This window comes from Mus caroli, unplaced genomic scaffold (genome assembly GCF_978045245.1).
Source record: "Mus caroli unplaced genomic scaffold, Mus_caroli_1 scaffold_15, whole genome shotgun sequence".
Taxonomy (NCBI): domain Eukaryota; kingdom Metazoa; phylum Chordata; class Mammalia; order Rodentia; family Muridae; genus Mus; species Mus caroli.
Genome location: NW_028227270.1, coordinates 4109125 through 4126917, shown reverse-complemented (window position 1 = coordinate 4126917; position 17793 = coordinate 4109125). Strand labels below are relative to the sequence as shown.

Below are 17793 nucleotides of genomic sequence, written 5' to 3'. Positions count from 1 at the left end.
TGTGTGTGTGTGTGTGTGTGTGTGTGTGTGTTTGCGCACACACGTGGGGCCTCTGTGAGATGAACCACTTATTTGAGAGGGATACAGGGGAGAGATCTTTGGCCAGTCTTGCAGAGTGGCTTTCAGAACACAAGTGTCACTCAAAACAACCTGGTGCCTGGAAATCAAGGATTTATGCTCAAGGCTACAATACGAAATACCTTATTTATTAACTTAAACTGTGCGAGGTATTTGCATAACCTGCAGAAGGCTTAGCTCTTAGCTACTCTTTATTCTAATCGTACAACCAAAACCAGATCCCTGCTCTTACTGAAAGCACAGTTGTTGACAGCTGTCCGTTGTTTATTTATTGCCTTGGTTTGTGCATGTCGCTTGGGTTCCCCCTGCACACTTCACTTGGTTCCCGTCTGAGCATCTTAAGGACTGGCACCCAGGCCTGATCATGACTTCTGTGTACTTAGCTGTTTGTCCATCTTCTCTCTTAAAGATCTGGCTAGTCTTCCTGTCTTCTCCATAAAAGAAAGCCTTGTTTGCTATGGAGACACTTGAAGATTTCGAGTTGGGAGCTTTTCTTCTGTTGCAACAGTTCTTATGAAGTAAAGTCTTTTTTAAAGGTCTGAATTAATGTTTACTTGAGAAAAGCAAAGATCTGACATTAATTTTGGCACACTTGAGTCTTTGAGCTGTAGGTGTATTTTATGTGGGCGCATTGCTCTCATGTTGGGAGCTACATTTGTTGGTACATGGAATTTAAGTTTGAACCATAGGCGTTATCTTACTTCCAGTACACTTTTAAAAGAACCATCTCGGGCTGGAGAGATGGCTCAGCGGTTAAGAGCACTGACTGCTCTTCCGAAGGTCCTGAGTTCAAATCCCGGCAACCACATGGTGGCTCACGACCATCTGCAATGAGATCTGACTCCCTCTTCTGGAGTGTCTGAAGATGGCTACAGTGTACTTACATATAATAAATAAGTAAATCTTTAAAAATATATATATATGTTAAAAGAACTGTCTCATGAAAAATGGTTGATCTGAAACCCCACTCACCACATCTCCGTAGTGCTGTTATTAGAGGCTGTGGGCCTAAGGACTGGAGTTTGTATTTTCCACGGAGGATACATTTTGCCAATAATGATTTCAGCATCACCCTTGTTTGTAGGTAGTATGCCTCATGGCATCTCCCTCTTGCTGTGACTCTGCTTTCTTTTCTCCTCTGGCCATTTTGGAAATTGATATTTCTATTGGCTTAATGGTTTTTTTTGTTTGTTTGTTTTTTTGTTTTTGCAGAGAGAGTCAAGCATAATACCTTAGTTACAAATCCTGGGTCAGAATGCCAACTTTGGCTGCACTCCATCAATTTACTTAATGAGAAAGGGAAAGATGTGGACCCGGTGCCGGGGAGAACGAACAAACATGGCCTTTGGTTTAAAGACGGAACAACAACAGCATGATTACTTTTTTTTTTTAAACATAAGATCCTTTTTTATTTGCTTGAGAAAGTCATGGTGTTGACTGTGTGCCACAGGTCTTTTTTTTTTTTCTTTTCTTTTCTCTTAATAGGATTTAGCCTTCATAGCAATTCTTTGAGGTGAGCACTGCTGTTATTTCAGTATGTAGATGAAAACAGAGACACAAAACGATTGAGGGATCTGACCAATCCCAAGTGGGACTGGCTTTTGAACCCAGGCAGTCTGGCGCCAGGGTCTGTGCTGGGCCAAATAACTTCTTAAGGCCAAAGTATTCATTTCTTTTAGCAGTATCACTAAAACAACTGTGCTTGTTATTAAGGTGAATGAGAGAGTAGCTTTGGAGTGATATATTAAAAAATCTATGAAAAGAAAGTCATATTAAATGCGTTAACTCCGTCAAGTGTAGAGACAGTATTTCCTGAATAATGGGTTTGTGGAAGTGGAATTGATGTTACTAAAGAGGGAAAAAATATCTTTCCTCTCTCTGCTATCACTGGGGTTTTTAAAGTAATCTTTTGATAATGGACTATTTGGCAGTCATTACTTATATTACTGTAATCAGAATGTTTCTATATGGTTACTTCCAGGGTTTTCTTTTCTGTACCTTGTACTGTGTTTTTAGCATGTCAGTGTTGTAAGTTTAAACAACGAGATGAAAATCAAAACATCAGCTGGCTGCTTTCTTGATCTGCCTGGTGATGCAGAGGTGTGCGTTTACATTGCTGACCCAACCCATATTGTGTTTACCAGCCGAGGTGTGGGCAGCTGACCTGGCAAGTTCCCCAGGGAGGAAGGAGGAAACAGAGCTGCAGCAGAAGCTGGGGGTGCTTGTATGCTAATTTAGCTGTGTTAAGGTTTGGTAATGTCGCTGGAGATGATGAAATGCAGCCCTGTTGCCTAGCCACAGGCAGGCGGGACCTCTCAGGTTGCAGGGTCAGGAGCTTGAGCAGATGGACTGTCTGTCTGTGTGTGTGTGTGTGTGTGTGTGTGTGTGTGTGTGTGTTCCTGTGCAGCTGCTCTCCTGGACTGCTTGCCTCAGGGAAGAAAGATCCTAGTATGCTTCAGTGGCCTGAAGCAGTTAGTGATACTTTTAGGATCGAGTCGTCAAGTATGACATAAAAACTGGTCACGCACAAAGAAGAAAAATGTGAGTGAGCACTGACATTCACAAGGAGTGACAGAGGAAACAGGACACAGTCCACTAGAGAGAGCACCAGACAGGACGGAAGCAGAAGCACCAGCAGGACAGACGTGGCACCTGCCCTGCATTTGGGTTCTCGGTAGCAGAGATATTAGCATTGTTGACTAGGGAGTCTTGCATGTGGACGTCTGTTTGGGGCATTGAAGGATGTGGAATGGCATCTTAGGCCTATATGTTGACGATAAAGGCTGTATGTTCATGCAGATAAATTTGTCTTTGTGCTGCAAGTACCAGAGGGAGCTCTGTGTCCTAGTTTCTTGTTACTACAGTGGAGTGGGTACCAGAAGCAGCCTAGTCCTGAAGAGGGGGTTGCTTTACTCAAAGTTTTGGAAGCCTGGATAACTTCCAGTCTCTAGTCAGTGTCCATGGAAAATGCATCTTCCATGGGAAGCATGCCTGCAGGAGGAAGCATCTCTGTGTCTTGAATCTGGAGGTAGGGAGAGCTGTGTTCTAACAGGCTGGCTGCTTGACTGCTCATAAGAAGGCAGAGTTTTGTCAAGAGCTACTTAATCCCATTGTAGGGTTTCTAGTGATCTGAGGACCACAGATTAAGTCCTGCCTCTTTTTGGTGTTTGTTTTGTTTTGTTTTTGTTTTTTTTCAGACAGGGTTTCTTTGTGTAGCCCTGGCTGTCCTGGAACTTGCTCTATAGACCAGGGTGGCCTCGAACTCAGATCTGCCTGCCTCTGCCTTCTGAGTTGGGGATGTATTCTTGGGTTCAGGCCATGATGTTTTCGTTTTTTAGAGTCATGCAGGTACACAGCTGTGTGACTACACGCAAGGTAGGAGCAGAAATTAGAAGCCCCAGAAAGCTGATCCTGCCTGGGTGGACACACAGTGGAAGGCTTGACCTAAGGGGAAGGCTGACAGCCCAAAAGGAGGATAAGTTGTCTTCTTCACTTTAGCTCCGTAGAGTGTTAAAAGCGCTGGGCTCCTATTGCTGTCAATTACAAAGAATAAAATGCAAAGAAGTCCTCCAAAGCCCTCTCCCAAAACCCCCAGATTATTTATAGACCTCAGAGAGGCTTGGGGCACAAATTTATAATAGTTGCATGATTGAGGCTCCACCAAGCTGTGAAATAGCACAGAAAGGAACCCTAGCGGGTGCCTCTCCCCCAGGAAGGCAATGAAGAGCACAGTGGGAAGCCTGCACCCCCTCCCTGGCTGTGCAGTGATTGCTAGGGATGTGAACATAAGATGTCAATGAGCTCCAAAGCACCTCTTAATACACTCCACAGCCATTGCAGCCCCATGCTGCAGGAACACCCCGTGGAGACATGAAAGAGGAACTGAGAGAACCATGTTTCATGTCTTTCAACACTAGTTCTTGGTGCTCTAGGCTCAATACATATACACTGCTAGCTTGTCTCTTCCCTTGTTTTGAACAGTGTAAATGGATAGGTTGGCTAGGGTATTTCTCTTGATGAGCTTGCTCGCACACATCTTTCTGTTCTAAATTATGTAACAGTGAACACCCTCTAGATAACTCCATGGGTGTAGCTTTGAATGCGTTACCCGAAGAATACTGTGAAGGAGAACTACTGAGTTAGAAATGAGGTGAACTTTTTTTAGGTACTGTGGAATTATCTTGCTGGCTATCTGCACAGTTTGTCCTTTCTCACACCCACGTTTCGGCTAGTTTCTCTCTGTCTTCACTAATACGAGATCCTATCAGATTCCCTGAACTGTGTGTCCTTTGTGAGCGTAAAAGCTGAAGCACTGTTTAAATTGGCATTTTGAATTTAAACATGCTTCTCTTCATGCCCACGTATATTTGTTTATTAATACCTTTTACTGATTTCCTATTTGTTTTGAAAAAAAAATTGGTAGAAATGAGGTAGGACTAAAGCACATATTCCTTTTGGGTATGGTTTTTATAAAAGTTAAAATATTTCTGCTCATTGCATAATTTGTGTGCATGTGTACGCGTGCACACTTGCATGTGGAAGCCAGAGGTTGAAGTTAGCTGGCTTCATACACATGTAGTTGTTGGCCTGCATGTCAGTCCGTACAATACCTGCATGCCCGGTGTCTGTGGAGGCCAGAAGAGGGCACTGGATTCCATGGAAGAAGAGTTGCAGACAATTCAGACACTATGTGGCTGCTGGAAATGAACTGGGGTCCACTGGAAGAGCCTTGGGGATTTACCAGCATGTCTTACTAGGTGGGTGGTAGGACTTTGAGGTCAGGCCTTCATACTTGCACCACGGCAAATACTTTACAGATTTAGGCTCTACCTCTACCCAGTAACTTTTGTAGTCCAGTTTTATTCACCCATTGCCTTTATAGCTTTTACCCTTCACTTAAAGATTTTGTGAAGAGTGGCATTGGAAATATGGTAAGGATTGTGTTGAGTCTGTAGACTATTTTAGTCATTGTCCTAGTTCGGGTTTTACTGCTGTGAACTGACACCATGACGAAGGCAAGTCTCATAAAGGACAACATTTAACTGGGCCTGGCTTACAGGTTCAGAGGTTCAGTTCATTATCATCAAGGCAGGAACATGGCAGCATCTTTTCCCTAATCCTGCACTTGGTCTGAGTGTTTATCACCGCAGTAGGGAGCAATCTAAGACAGTGTGCATATGCATACCGAAATGTCCCATCTCAGGTGGAGATGAGTTAGTGGTATCGAGGTTCTTAAATGAAGTGATAGAGGATTATACAATGATACTTCAGTTTCAAGAGAAATAGTGGGACTGGCCTAGGTACCCTGAGGGTAGGAGCAGGGTGTGCTGTTCTGAACTCTGGAGGGTTGCCTGTTGTTAGGTTACAAATCTTCTTCTCCCTGTCATGCTTTCTCTTCCAGAAAGCTTGCCACAGCTCCTCTCCCCTCTGCAGTCTTCCTCGCTGGACCGAGAGTGTCAACTGTGAAACTGACTTCTCCCTCCTCTTTCCCAGCAAGCTCAAGACAACCTTGACTTATCAATCATTCCTCTTACTAGTGCCTCGTGACTTCCGGAATACCTCGCCTAGCCTAGCCTATATGAATTATTTTGGTAAAGCTGGCTTTGCCGTCACTGTGTAGAAGCCATCCTTACCGATTTGTGTTTCCCTTTTTGTTTTGAAGATGTCCATGTACAAATAAACTGGATTTAATCACAAGGCGTATGGGTTGTGAAGGTTTCCAGAGGGAAGGTTTTGATCTCGTAAAAGACTCTAAGCTGCTGGCATGTTCCCTTAGCTGGGAAGGACAGAACCTTTTAAAGAAGGAGATTTTATCAGGGTGTCAGGGGATATAACTGGGGATGTTTCTTTGGAAGGGACACTAGACTCTTGCCTCTCTGCTGCCTCATCTTGTGGATGTGTGAAGCAGAGTGAGCTTTCCTCCTGAAGTTGATGATTAGCAATAGAAGGTTGAATAACACATGGATTATTCTTATGTTATTGAGTCTAATAAATAACTGGATTCCATAGGTAACGACTATCAGTCTTCAATGTATGACTTAATTTGGGAGAAAGATACAGTTATAACTCAAAAGTATAATGTTGCTGTTTTCTTTTTTTGTTTTGTTCTTTTGCTTTTTTTTTTGTTTGTTTGTTTTCAAGACAGGGTTTCTCTGTGTTGCCCTGGCTGTCCTGGAACTCACTGTGTAGACCAGGCCGGCCTCAAGCTCAGAGATCTGTCTACCTCTGCCTCCCGAGGGCTCCCCCCATCATAAGTCAGGAGAATGCTGAGTGTAGGACTGATGGCTTCCCTTTACTAAATGAGGTATTGGCTGTGTGCTAGTGTGGCCTTCAGACTTTCTGTAAGATTTCTGGCTATTTTATTCAGAATATAGGAGATAGCATAGACCTCACTGATTTATGTAGTGAAAAGTAGGTCGGGGTATTGAGGGTCCTTATCTTCTATTTATTTTCAATGAGTCACTCTATCTTTTTAGTTATATACATCATAGTGCATGGTGACTTTCCATGATATATGACTTTTCTTGAGAGGGAGAGGCAGAGGGAGAGGGAGAGGGGATTGAGAGGGAGAGGGGAGTAAAAAAGTTTCATTTTCCTTAGGCAGGACACCATAGTCGTTTAAAAGACGGTTCTGCCTAAGTCTGGCTTGGTAAATCAGCATGTTTTTGTGGGGTTAGGTGCAGGAGCATGGGTGAGATTTCCTTATATGTGACTGTCTCCAAGGCAACTGTGTCACTCCTAAAGCTCACCTCAATGTGGGTGACCATTCCTGGAGCTCTCTCCCATGCTTACAAAAAATTACAAAAATACCTCAACATAGATAGCCGTACGTACCTAGCACACATACCTAGCTGTACTTACCACATTTGTAACTTTGGGGACTCTTGTGTGCCCTGGCTTGCCAGCAAGAACGATGCTGCAACAGGATCTTTCTGCACATGTTTATTGGGAGAGCTTGATTGTAGAGGCGAAGAGACCCCAAGCCCAGAACTGGTGCTGCTTATATAGGCCTAGGAGAGGCGTGTCTTACACCTAGATTGGTTGTGCTTGGGTTATGCTTATGACCTCATTTGCATGCCTACATCTGATTGGTTAACTTGTCTCTCATCTGATTGGTTAACTTGTCTCTCATCTGATTGGTTAATTTTGGTTAATTCTCAAAACCTCATCTTGGCAAAAAAAACTTTACTGCCTATGTATGCGTGGTGGCCAGCAGTAGCCAGCTGCCACTTCTGCAACGGCACATGTGGTTTCCCACAGGGGACAGGGCTGTGAAGCTTCTCTCACTTTCTGAGTTTCTAGAACTTTCTAAGTTTTGGTGGCTTCTGAAGTCTTATGAGCTGCCTTACTCCCTCCCGGAGGGAATGCCTCCATTCATTGGACTTTTAAAGCATATTTGAAAACACTATATAGAAATTTCCAGTTATATTGTTGCAGGGTTCCAAATGGTCAGAGTTGATATCCCTACCACTCCTCTTAAGATGGCAAGCTGCCAATCCTTTCTACCAAGATCTTATGTATACAAGAGACTATTCAGGCAGCTATAAATATTATATTGGATTAAGAGCTGTGTCTTTATTTTTATTTTATAATTCTTTTTAAAGATAAATTTTTGGCATGTACTCTAGGGTGGTCTTAAAAGTGTGATCCTCCTGTCTCAGCTTCCAAAGTTCTGGAATTTTTAATCTATCTCAGAAACCGAGTACATTTCTACATTCTTAGAGCTGTAGAAGTCATGGGTGTTTTGCAACAAGATGGCAGAGATGTGTCCGCTCCTCTTGTGCAATATTAGGGAACTTGAAATGTTGTTTCTTGAGCTCACAGTTAATTTCTTGGTTAACCACAAAAGATTTTCAAGGGAGGGGTAGAATTTTCTGTGTAGTTTTGATGCTGTGATTCCGTGACAGGAAGTAAAGGAAGCTGCAGAAATGACATGAAAAGCAGTGAAATAATAGGTGGCCTAGGAAAGGCTGTGGAGGAGAAAGGCTATGCTCTGGTTTGCACCATGGGAGAGCATTTAGTTGAGAATGTGAGTGTTTTAAACGTGTTCATCTGACAGCTATCGTTTCGCTCCCTGTGGTAAGCAGCTGTACCTTTAAGATTCCTTTGACTTCTGTTACTTCACTTGAAGCCTTGAGTTTGAAAAGTTAGGTGGTGAAGATGTCGATGATATTTCCATAAGAACTTTGGATCTTTCAGAGTGTGCATGTGTTGTTGGTGAGGGGAGAATCTGGGCTTAGCCACACTCACAGCTGAAGTTCAGTGTCGCCTGTATCTTACTCACCTTGTGTGAGAGTCTCCTCTCTACCTGATCTGTGAAGTACGGTGGCTGCTTACCTCATAAACACTGCTGTGAAGATGAAATGATGCAGACCAGGCAGTCAGCATGCAAGTCCTAACACTGCCGGTGAGCTCTTATCACTTTCCACACTTAGATGGCAAGACGGTGCTTACTGAGCCCTGCTCTGCAGAGCATTAGTGCTTTCTATAGACTTCCTTTGTATCAGCCCATTTCGATGTATAACAGCACGAGGCAAGGAAACTGGGGGAACCAGGGCGGTGCTCAGGATATAGTTGATGGTACAACCTTTGCCTAACAGCCTAAGATATACAAGGACCTGGACTGGATCTCCACCAGAACATGCACACACCCACACACCCTGCACACACCCACTAACCATTAAACAAAAATCAAAACAATAACATTACAAAGATCCTTTGCTACACAAAGAAAAATTAAGTTAATTGTTTTTTTGTTTTGTTTTGTTTTTGTTTTTGTTTGTCTGCTGTAACAAAATGCCCAACAAAAGCAACTTGAGGAAGAGTTTATTTTGGCTCATGGTTTGAGAGGGCGAGTCAGTGGGAGGCTGACGCAGCTGTTCACATTGCACCCGTAGTCAGAAAGTGGACGTGGATGTTGGGCTCAGTTTGCTTTCTCTTTATTCAGCCTTGCACCCCAACCCATAGAATCATGCATACTCAAGGTAGCTCCCGTTGTAGCAGTGAAACATCTCAGAAACTTCTGACAAACTCGTTTGTCTCCCAGCGATCACTATTCTATCAGGTTCAGGTTCATGATCCTAGCTGACCAGCACACCGGAGCAGCTAGACAATCTAAGGTCTGATGTTAAAGGTGCAGCTTGGATACAGCTACAGGTGTTCATTTTATTTTTATTTATTTATTTATTTATTTTTATTATTCTTTTTTTTTAAGATTTATTTATTTATTATATATAAGTACACTGTAGCTGTCTTCAGACACTCCAGAAGAGGGTGCCAGATCTCGTTACGGATGGTTGTGAGCCACCATGTGGTTGCTGGGATTTGAACTCTGGACCTTCGGAAGAGCAGTCGGGTGCTCTTACCCACTGAGCCATCTCGCCAGCCCCCAGGTGTTCATTTTAAATGGAAGAAGAGTAACTCAAGAGAATCGAGGCAATCATGTCCTCCCGGCTCTGGTGAAAGATAGTGAAGGCCTGAGGGAAAGAAGGTTGGAGAAACTGAGGCAGATTCGGTAGCCATTTCAGAGGGAGAATTAAGACTCCTACTGCCTTTGAGTTAGTGCCCAAGGGAAGGGGAAGCTATTGGATCAACCTAGACAGACTTGGTCTGAAGTTCCTTCAGATATGCAGTTTAGATACTCAGAGAACATGTGGGTCAGTGGTCAAGAGTGATGTTTTGAGTGGAACTCTTGCTTTTCAAATAGTGTTTTAAGGGTATTAGAGGTTACTCATTGGATTCAACACAGGAGGGCCAAACTGAGAGGAAAAGGAAAGAGACCAGAAAGCAAGTCCCCCAAAGCAGGAATACTGAAGGAGCAAAGGATTAGTGCACCTGGCAGATTGGGAGGTTTACTGGGAGTGAAGGAAAAGTAGAGGGGATTTCAGAGAATAAAAGACCTTGGCAATATCTGATGTGTTGTAGCCAACAGATAGATTAAATGAGAACTTTTGGGGGACTGAGAAATGGCTCAGCAGTTAAGAACAGCTGCTGGTCTTTGTGAGGCCCCTGATTGGTTTGGTTCCAAGCACCCTAATGGCAGCTTACAGCCTTCTGTAACTCCAGTTCCAGGGGACCCAACACACTCTTCTGGCTTCAGTGACTACCAGACACATACACAGAATACATACAGACATGCAGGTGACACAATCGCACATAAAAAAAATGAGAGCTTTGAAAAGTAACATTAATCAGTTTGGCTATCAAACTTCTTTAAACATTAATTAATTCAGAGTGTACATTTGTGCACATACTGTGGTGTGCATGTGTGGAGGTCAGAGGACAATTTGTGGGAGTCTCCATCCCTTCTACCATGTGTGTTCTGGGGGTAGAACTTGGGATGTCGTGCTTGGTGCTAAGCCCGCTGATTTGCTGAGCTATCTTGCGGACACTAAGCTATTTTCTAGTGTATGAAAGGATATTTTGTGTGGTATATTGGGTATTGAAATTGGGAATATAGGAAAAAACAATCAGACAGAATAGCTAAGTTTTGAATTTAATTTTTACCAGGAGAACTCAGTTTTAAGAGTACCTAGGGCTAAATGTGACAAAAATATGTAGAAAAAATAATCTCAAGACTAAATATAGTTGACCCTGAAATAGCCTTCTGGTATGTAGGTGGCTCTCAGCTCTCAGAAATGCAGGTAAGTCCTTCAGTTTTCCTCAGTTTCTTTCCATATAATTTGACTGCTGTTAAGGTCTTTCAGTGCCAGGGTGGGATGGAAGTTCTGTTCAGCAAATTTGCAGTTAAAAAGCAGTTCCTTCTCACAGAGTGGCTCACTAGCTAGCTATACTAACTTCCTTTGCAAACGCTGGGCCTGTACTGCTTAAGAAAGCACTTTGTGAAGTTTTAGGTGTACTTAAATGTCATGAGGCATGCACTCACCTCAGTTCTTATATTTTGCCTCCGCAATCCTTACAAATGAACTAATAGAGGTCTTGGGAAATGAGTTTATATATTAGAGTACCCTCTCCTAAGTGCAGCACCTCCCATACTTCTTTAGAGCAACTATCATTGTTCTAATATTTGGGTAGCAGCTTCCTAGGTTTTCTATATTGTTTTAATTCTCAAGTACCGAAGTTATTATATCCCAAAATACAATATTTAGCATTTTTTCCTGTTGGTTGGTTGCTATTGCTTATTTGTTTTCATGACATAGTTTCTCTGTGTAGCACTGGCTGGGTGTTCTGGAACTCACACAATATTTAGCTTTTTTCTGCTTTTTTTTTTAAGGCATTTTATTCATGTTTTTAAGGTATTTGTCATCTCAGCATTTCTGGAACATTGCTTCCCCCATTTTTACGTCATCTGCAAGAAAGAACCAGATTCTTTACCTTGTAGAATTTCTCAATAGATTTTGTTGATTGCAGTTTAACAAGGCCTTTCTGTCTCTACTTCCAGTAATAGGAAAACAGACTTTTGATTTGCAAAACTTTTGTCTATGCAGATGGATACCTGAGGTTCAAATCATCCAAAGTCAACTGCTCTAGATGGTCCTCAATACAATATAGCCTTTTGAGAGACCTTTTCTACAGCACAGGGAAGTCAAGCAATGTACAAATCCACAACTTCAAACATATCATGTTTTGGGGGCATCCAAATCCGTTAGCTGTTTTGAAGTGCACAGTTAATTACATCTGTACTTACCATCCTGACCTTGGGAGCATTGGAATATTCAACCATATCCCATACCTGTTAACTGCCCTTTGCCTTCTACTCTGAGCCCAATAACACTACTGAATTTTTGGTCAACTTGACACAAACTAGAATCACCAGAGAGGAGGAAAACTCAGTTGAGGAATGACATCCTTTGAATTGGCCTGTGGGTATATCTGCGGGGCATTGTCTGCATTCACCATTGATATGGGTGTTGTTGGCCCTGGGCAGGTGGTACTAGATCTCAAATGAAAACAAGTTGAGCAAGCCAGAGGCTGCAAGCCAGTCAGTAGCATTCCTCCGTGGTCTTTGCCTCAGTTATTGCCTGGGTCCTTCCTTGGCTTCCCTTGATGTTGAAAGTAATATGAGCCAAGTGAAGCTGTTTCCTCTAAGTTGCTTTTGGTCAGAAAGCAAACTAGGATACTATGATACTCTGCTCTTGTGTAAAATCGACTTTCCTTTTTTTTAATCTCACACAAATAAGCTGTGTGGCCTTAAATTTGTATTTAAATTCTTGGGTTTGGTATTTTGCTTAACACAATTTACTCTACATTTATGTGGTTAGCATTCTGATAGCAGGAGAGGGAGAGAAAGGACATTTATGGGAAGGGGGAAATGACCTTTTGTAAGGGTAAATCACCTGTAGGAGACATGTGATAATTTTATGGCCATATAGGCTCAGGCATGGTGCAAGAATTCCCTTTCGATGAGTGTTCCTTCCTCCCAGGAGGGGACTTTAGGGCATCAGGATTTCAGTAACTCAAATACTTTTCACACAAAATAAGCTTTGTATTTTATTATTCTTCTGGACTAGTTTAGGAGGAGTATATATGTATATTTGAATAGCCATATTCTTAGTATATTACAGTTTTATTTCTGTGATAAATATATTGGAGTAACAGTGTAAAGGAGGCAGGAGTGATCTTGCCTCGGATCTGGGAGGTTTCATTGCACCGTTCTCTGGCTCCATTGTTTCTGGATCAGTCAGGCAGAGCACCATAATAGAACAACATTCCAATATGTCGGAATGAATTTGCTCACCTCTTTGTAGTCAGGAAACGGAGATTTAGAATGGGATCCAGGATAAAGTTTATATTCCTAGGGCACAGTGACATACTCTCAAAGCCCACATTTGATGACATAATTACTCCAGCAAGGCTACATCTGCCCAAACAGCACCACCAACTGGAGACCAAATCTTTAAATCTCTGAGACTACGTGGACTATTTATCATTTGCGTCACCATGAGTAAGTATCATGAGAATTCTTAGGAAGCCACCTGATATGCTGAGTCTTCTTGGCAGAGTAATAGCAGTGGATTCTCACCTTGAGCTAGTAACTGTCTGGACACACACAGGTTCTTGGACCTGATAATGACACCAAGTAAAGGTTTCATTTTGAAGAGTGGCCCTGACATCTTGTCATGGTTACGCCCATGACACCTGTGCACAGCTGTACTGCTTGATATATCTTGTCAGGCCACTTGTAATTTTAGCTAGCAGCTCCCACAGCTAGATTGATTTCTTCTCTCTTCCAATAGCTTTCATAGCCTCTTCAGCACTATAAAAGTTATCCAATAGCTTAGGGTGACGCTTCCAGGTCAGTCCCAGCTTGATTTCCTTGTCGCAACCCCTCCTGCCCAACATCCCACTATTCAAATAGATGATGTCTTTCACAATAGGTTTTTATTGTTAAGTTCTGGAGCATAACCAAGGACAATGGCAATAGAATGTCATTTGAGGGTCTAGGTGACCTTACTGGCTTAACAACCCAGTTATAAGAGATAACTTATTCCTCACATGGACCAGCATCCTCCTAAACAGAGAAGAACAAAGAAAAATCATTTCTACCAAAATCAGGAATAAAACAAGAACATGTTCAACATAGTCCTTGATGTTAGTGTTGTCTATGCATGTGTGTGTGTGTGTGTGTGTGTGTGGTGTATGCATGCATGTGCGATTCTGTGTACATATTGATGTCAAGTGAGAGAGATAAGAGATACAAAAGGGTGGAAAGGAAGAAGGCAAAAGTATCCTTATTTGCAGACGATGTGATTCTTACACATAAAGGATCATAAAAAGACTGCCAGAAAATGACACTTGATAAACCCATTCAGCAATGTAGCAGGATGCAGAATTAAAACAAACAAAGAGAGCAGCAGTCTTTCTATATAATGACAATACACACACCGAGAAAAACCTTGGGGGAAACAATATCATTAACATTAGCTTATAAAGACCTTAAAATATCTCAGAATAAATCCAACCCACGAAGCAAACAACTTTAATGCAATGAAAATTCGAAGTCACTGAAGAAAGAAATCCAAGAAGATGCCAGGAACTAGGGAGACTTCCTACACATGGGGTTTAGTAGGATGCAGATTGTGAAAATGGCTGCCCTAACAAACAACCAGTCTATCGTCCAGTGCCATCCCCATCAAAAGTCAAATGCAATTATTCAAGAAACTGGAAAGAAAAACCTTAAATTTTCTATGGAAATTCAAAAGCCCCAGGAGAGTCAGCAGTTCCCTGTCATTTTATGAGGACAGAGAATGACAGTTCAATCTGCACATCTTGCCATAACTGCCAAGACTATCTGCTTACTGGGCAGAGTTAAGTCTGTGCTTCAGTTTGATCCTGCCAGTGTGCGGTCTGGCATTTGGAGTATACCTCTCAGTAGCTCCTTCCTCTGTGTCACTCAGCTATTGAGAATTAGAGGAGACAGATATGACAGCCTTAGGCTTTTGTGCCTTTATTAAAGTTGCAAGAAAACTTTTCTTCAGCTTTGCTTATGAAGGAGAGTAAGGAAGGGAGCTAGAACGAAGAGCATTAAGTAGCTGTAGCTGTGGGCTGGCAAGATGGCTCAGTGGTTACTCTTTCAGAGGTTCTGAGTTCAATTCCCAGCAACTAACTGCATGGTAGCTCACAACCATCTGTAATGGGATCCGATGCCCTCTTGTGGTGTGTCTGAAGACAGCTACAGTGTACTCACTGGTATGCATAAAATAAATAAAAACCTCTTCTTTTAAAAAAAAGTATCTATAGGAAACCACTGTTAAGTATTTAAATGGTTTGTATATATGTTGTTTCTATAAGCTGTATATATGTGTGTGTGTTCATGTAGTGAATTTGCCTACAAATGTAATGTTCATAACATAAGTCCTTGTTCTTGTGTGTTGAGCAGAAAAGTCCAATGTATCAGTAGAAGAGAACGTAATTTTGGAAAAGCCTTCTCGTGTGGAACTCAAATGCATGTACACAGCAACTAAGGATTTGAACTCGATGAACGTGACTTGGAAGAAAGATGATGACCTCCTTGAGACTACGGATGACTTCAATACAACTAAAGTGGGCAACACCTTAACCAGTCAGTACAGGTTTGTATAGAAGTGTACAGACCGCCAGCCACAGCGGTTTAACTACACGTTTTTCTATTCACTAAGCATTTTTTTTCTTTTGCAATCATTTAAATGTTCTGCTAATATTCTAATTTTCAGAATTTCTAATTTTACAGAATTATTTCTGTTTTAAAATTTTGATCGACGGCTGTCTTCATTTTTTTATTAAGTATTCTGGGAAATAAGCTTGTAATAATAACTCTAATTATCTCTAGGTTCATCGTTTTTAATAGCAAACAACTGGGAAAATATTCTTGTGTCTTTGGAGAAAAGGAACTAAGAGGGACCTTTAACATCAACGGTCAGTATTTATAACTTCAGCATTACATTCTTCGATTTCTCATGTCCCTAGGCTTTTATGTAATTACTATAGTAATAAGTGTAGATCAGAGGAAAGAAAATCATTTGCTTTTCCTTGAGTTCAGAGTTTCTTGAACATAGTCTTACCTCGCCCTCCCCCCTTTCTTTCTTCCATCTTTCTCTTTTATTTCTTAGTTTAAAATATAAGATTTAGTTCATGGGCCAGCTGCCAGGGTTCTAATAAATCCACTATGTGCCTTAAATTATTTATTAATTTAGCCCCCTAATCTTCTGGTTTTGAGAACAGTCATCTAGATGATGAGTTCCTACATTCTGATGACTCAGAGGACCATAAAAGTCTCATACCCCTCTGTGATGCACAGTGGTACCTTTTTGTGCCATTGAGTAGGGGCATTTCAAAACACAGTCATGTGTTTTCCAGCGACAGAGATGCAACTTGTGAAGTGCAGTGTTGGGTAATTTCGCCCTCTGTGTTCTTTCTAAGCCTGCATAGTGTAGTCCACCACAGACCTTGGGTGTGTGTCAGACTCTCCTCCTCTGAACCATACTCAGGAGGTCACGGCACTGTGTTGGTAGGCAAGTGGAACATAAAAGGCACACTTTCCGTGGGTAAATTGGCTGGACTGGCAATGGAGAGGCGGATGTGCTAGTGGAGTTTTAAACACAGCACACTTAGGCACTGCTAAATTTAATTTAAAAGTCTTTCTAATAACCAGGCAGTGGTGGTGCACGCCTTTAATCCCAGCACTCGGGAGGCCAAGGCAGGTGGATCTTCAGTTTGAGACCAGCCTGGTCTACAGGGCTCGTTTCTCGACTGCCAGGGCTAAACAGAGAAACCCTGTATTGAAAAACCAAAACAACCAACCAAAGAGAACCTTTTTAATTTTATAGTTTATTATATTTAACTTGTAGCTTTTTATTCTGCAAATTAAATTTGTTTTTAAACATTAGTTGACCTTTATAACAATGGTCTAAACCACACTTTATAGTCATCCAAACATTTTATCACATTTAATAAACCTTTTGGACCTTCATATATTGTTTGGTTAGTAAAGAAGACACTCCCATTGAGTACATTGCTATTGATGCCGTCTGTTTACTGAACTTGTCCTACCAGCCACTCACAAAATGCGCTCTTGTTGAGAAGGTCTTTGGTCGGAAGCATGCCCTTGGTGGTTTGCTCACTTTTGGCTTTGGTTTTGATAGTGCAGATTTGCTGATGAGCAGATAATTTGGGGTGAATGTTCCCATCTCTTGAGTAGAATCCTTTCTGTGTCAGGGCCCATGGTTTGGAGAATGAATCAAAGTCTGTTAAGTAAAAGTTTTCATGGAAGTTCTTGATTCCTTTTCTTTCATCTCTTCTCCATTCACCCTTCCACTGGTGATGGGAATGTTGCTGCTGCTGCTGCTGCTGTTCCTCCTCCTCCTCCTCCTCCGCCTCCTCCTCCTCCGCCTCCTCCTCCTCCGCCTCCTCCTCCTCTTCCACCTCCACCTCCTCCATGTTGGTTCATTGGTGACTGAAATGGCATTCAGTAGCATTTTCTTCCTTTTTACAATTTTTATAGATACCTAGCTATGACACATCCCACTCTTCTTCATTGGAACCAACAATTAGAATATGTGCCTCATCATTAAACAAAACATTAGAAGGTCGCAGTGTCATAATAAAGACTAATTATTTGAGTTAGATAACCGCTTTCATGAAAATTCCAACATTTTGTGGTAGATTAGTGACCGACCGTTTGCAGGTGTTTGGTGAATGGCGTCTGTTGGCATAGTGATTGCTTGCCCTTTGTGTCAGACTCATTTACCAGTGATCTGACACTTCTGGAGTCTGAGTAGCTTCTGACAACATAAGGATGCTGTGCTCAGGGCTCATCTGTAGCGGAATGGTCCGCTTCCTCACTGTGACCATCTACTCCCATGTCCCTCACCAAGTCCCCTACGTACTCACACTCAAGACTTCTTGCATATTCTTTTAATTATTTCAACTTGGAAATTATAATATATCCTTGTGGTCTTTCTAGTTACAGAAAGTAACATCATACTTGGCTTCCACTGTGTGCTTTTTATTTAGCTTCTTGCCTCTGTTGTCCAACTTAACTTATGCAGCAATAGTCACGGTATATTTTCCTCCTCCTCTTCCTTTTTTCATTTCTTTCATCCATTCTTCCTTTCTTTTCCTTCCTGTTCCCTCCCCCTCCCCCTTCCCTTTTTTCCTTCCAATGAACAATGCCCAAAACCCATAGGTTCTTCCACTATGTATTTTAAGGTTGTCTTTTCCAGTTTTGTGAAGAGTGGCATTGAAAATATGGTAAGGATTGTGTTGAGTCTGTAGACT

At 41.9% G+C, this 17793-nt stretch overlaps 1 protein-coding gene across 1 annotated transcript in view; it reads left to right on the top strand.

Annotated features, from left to right (window-relative positions):
* The window catches only part of Emb (embigin), a 46650-nt gene that overhangs the window by 11608 nt on the left and 17249 nt on the right, over positions 1-17793 (top strand). The window contains exons 3-4 of the mRNA XM_021180514.3: positions 14918-15110; positions 15347-15432. Coding sequence (XP_021036173.1) covers positions 14918-15110; positions 15347-15432 — 279 coding nt within the window. The remainder of the gene's footprint in view (positions 1-14917; positions 15111-15346; positions 15433-17793) is intronic.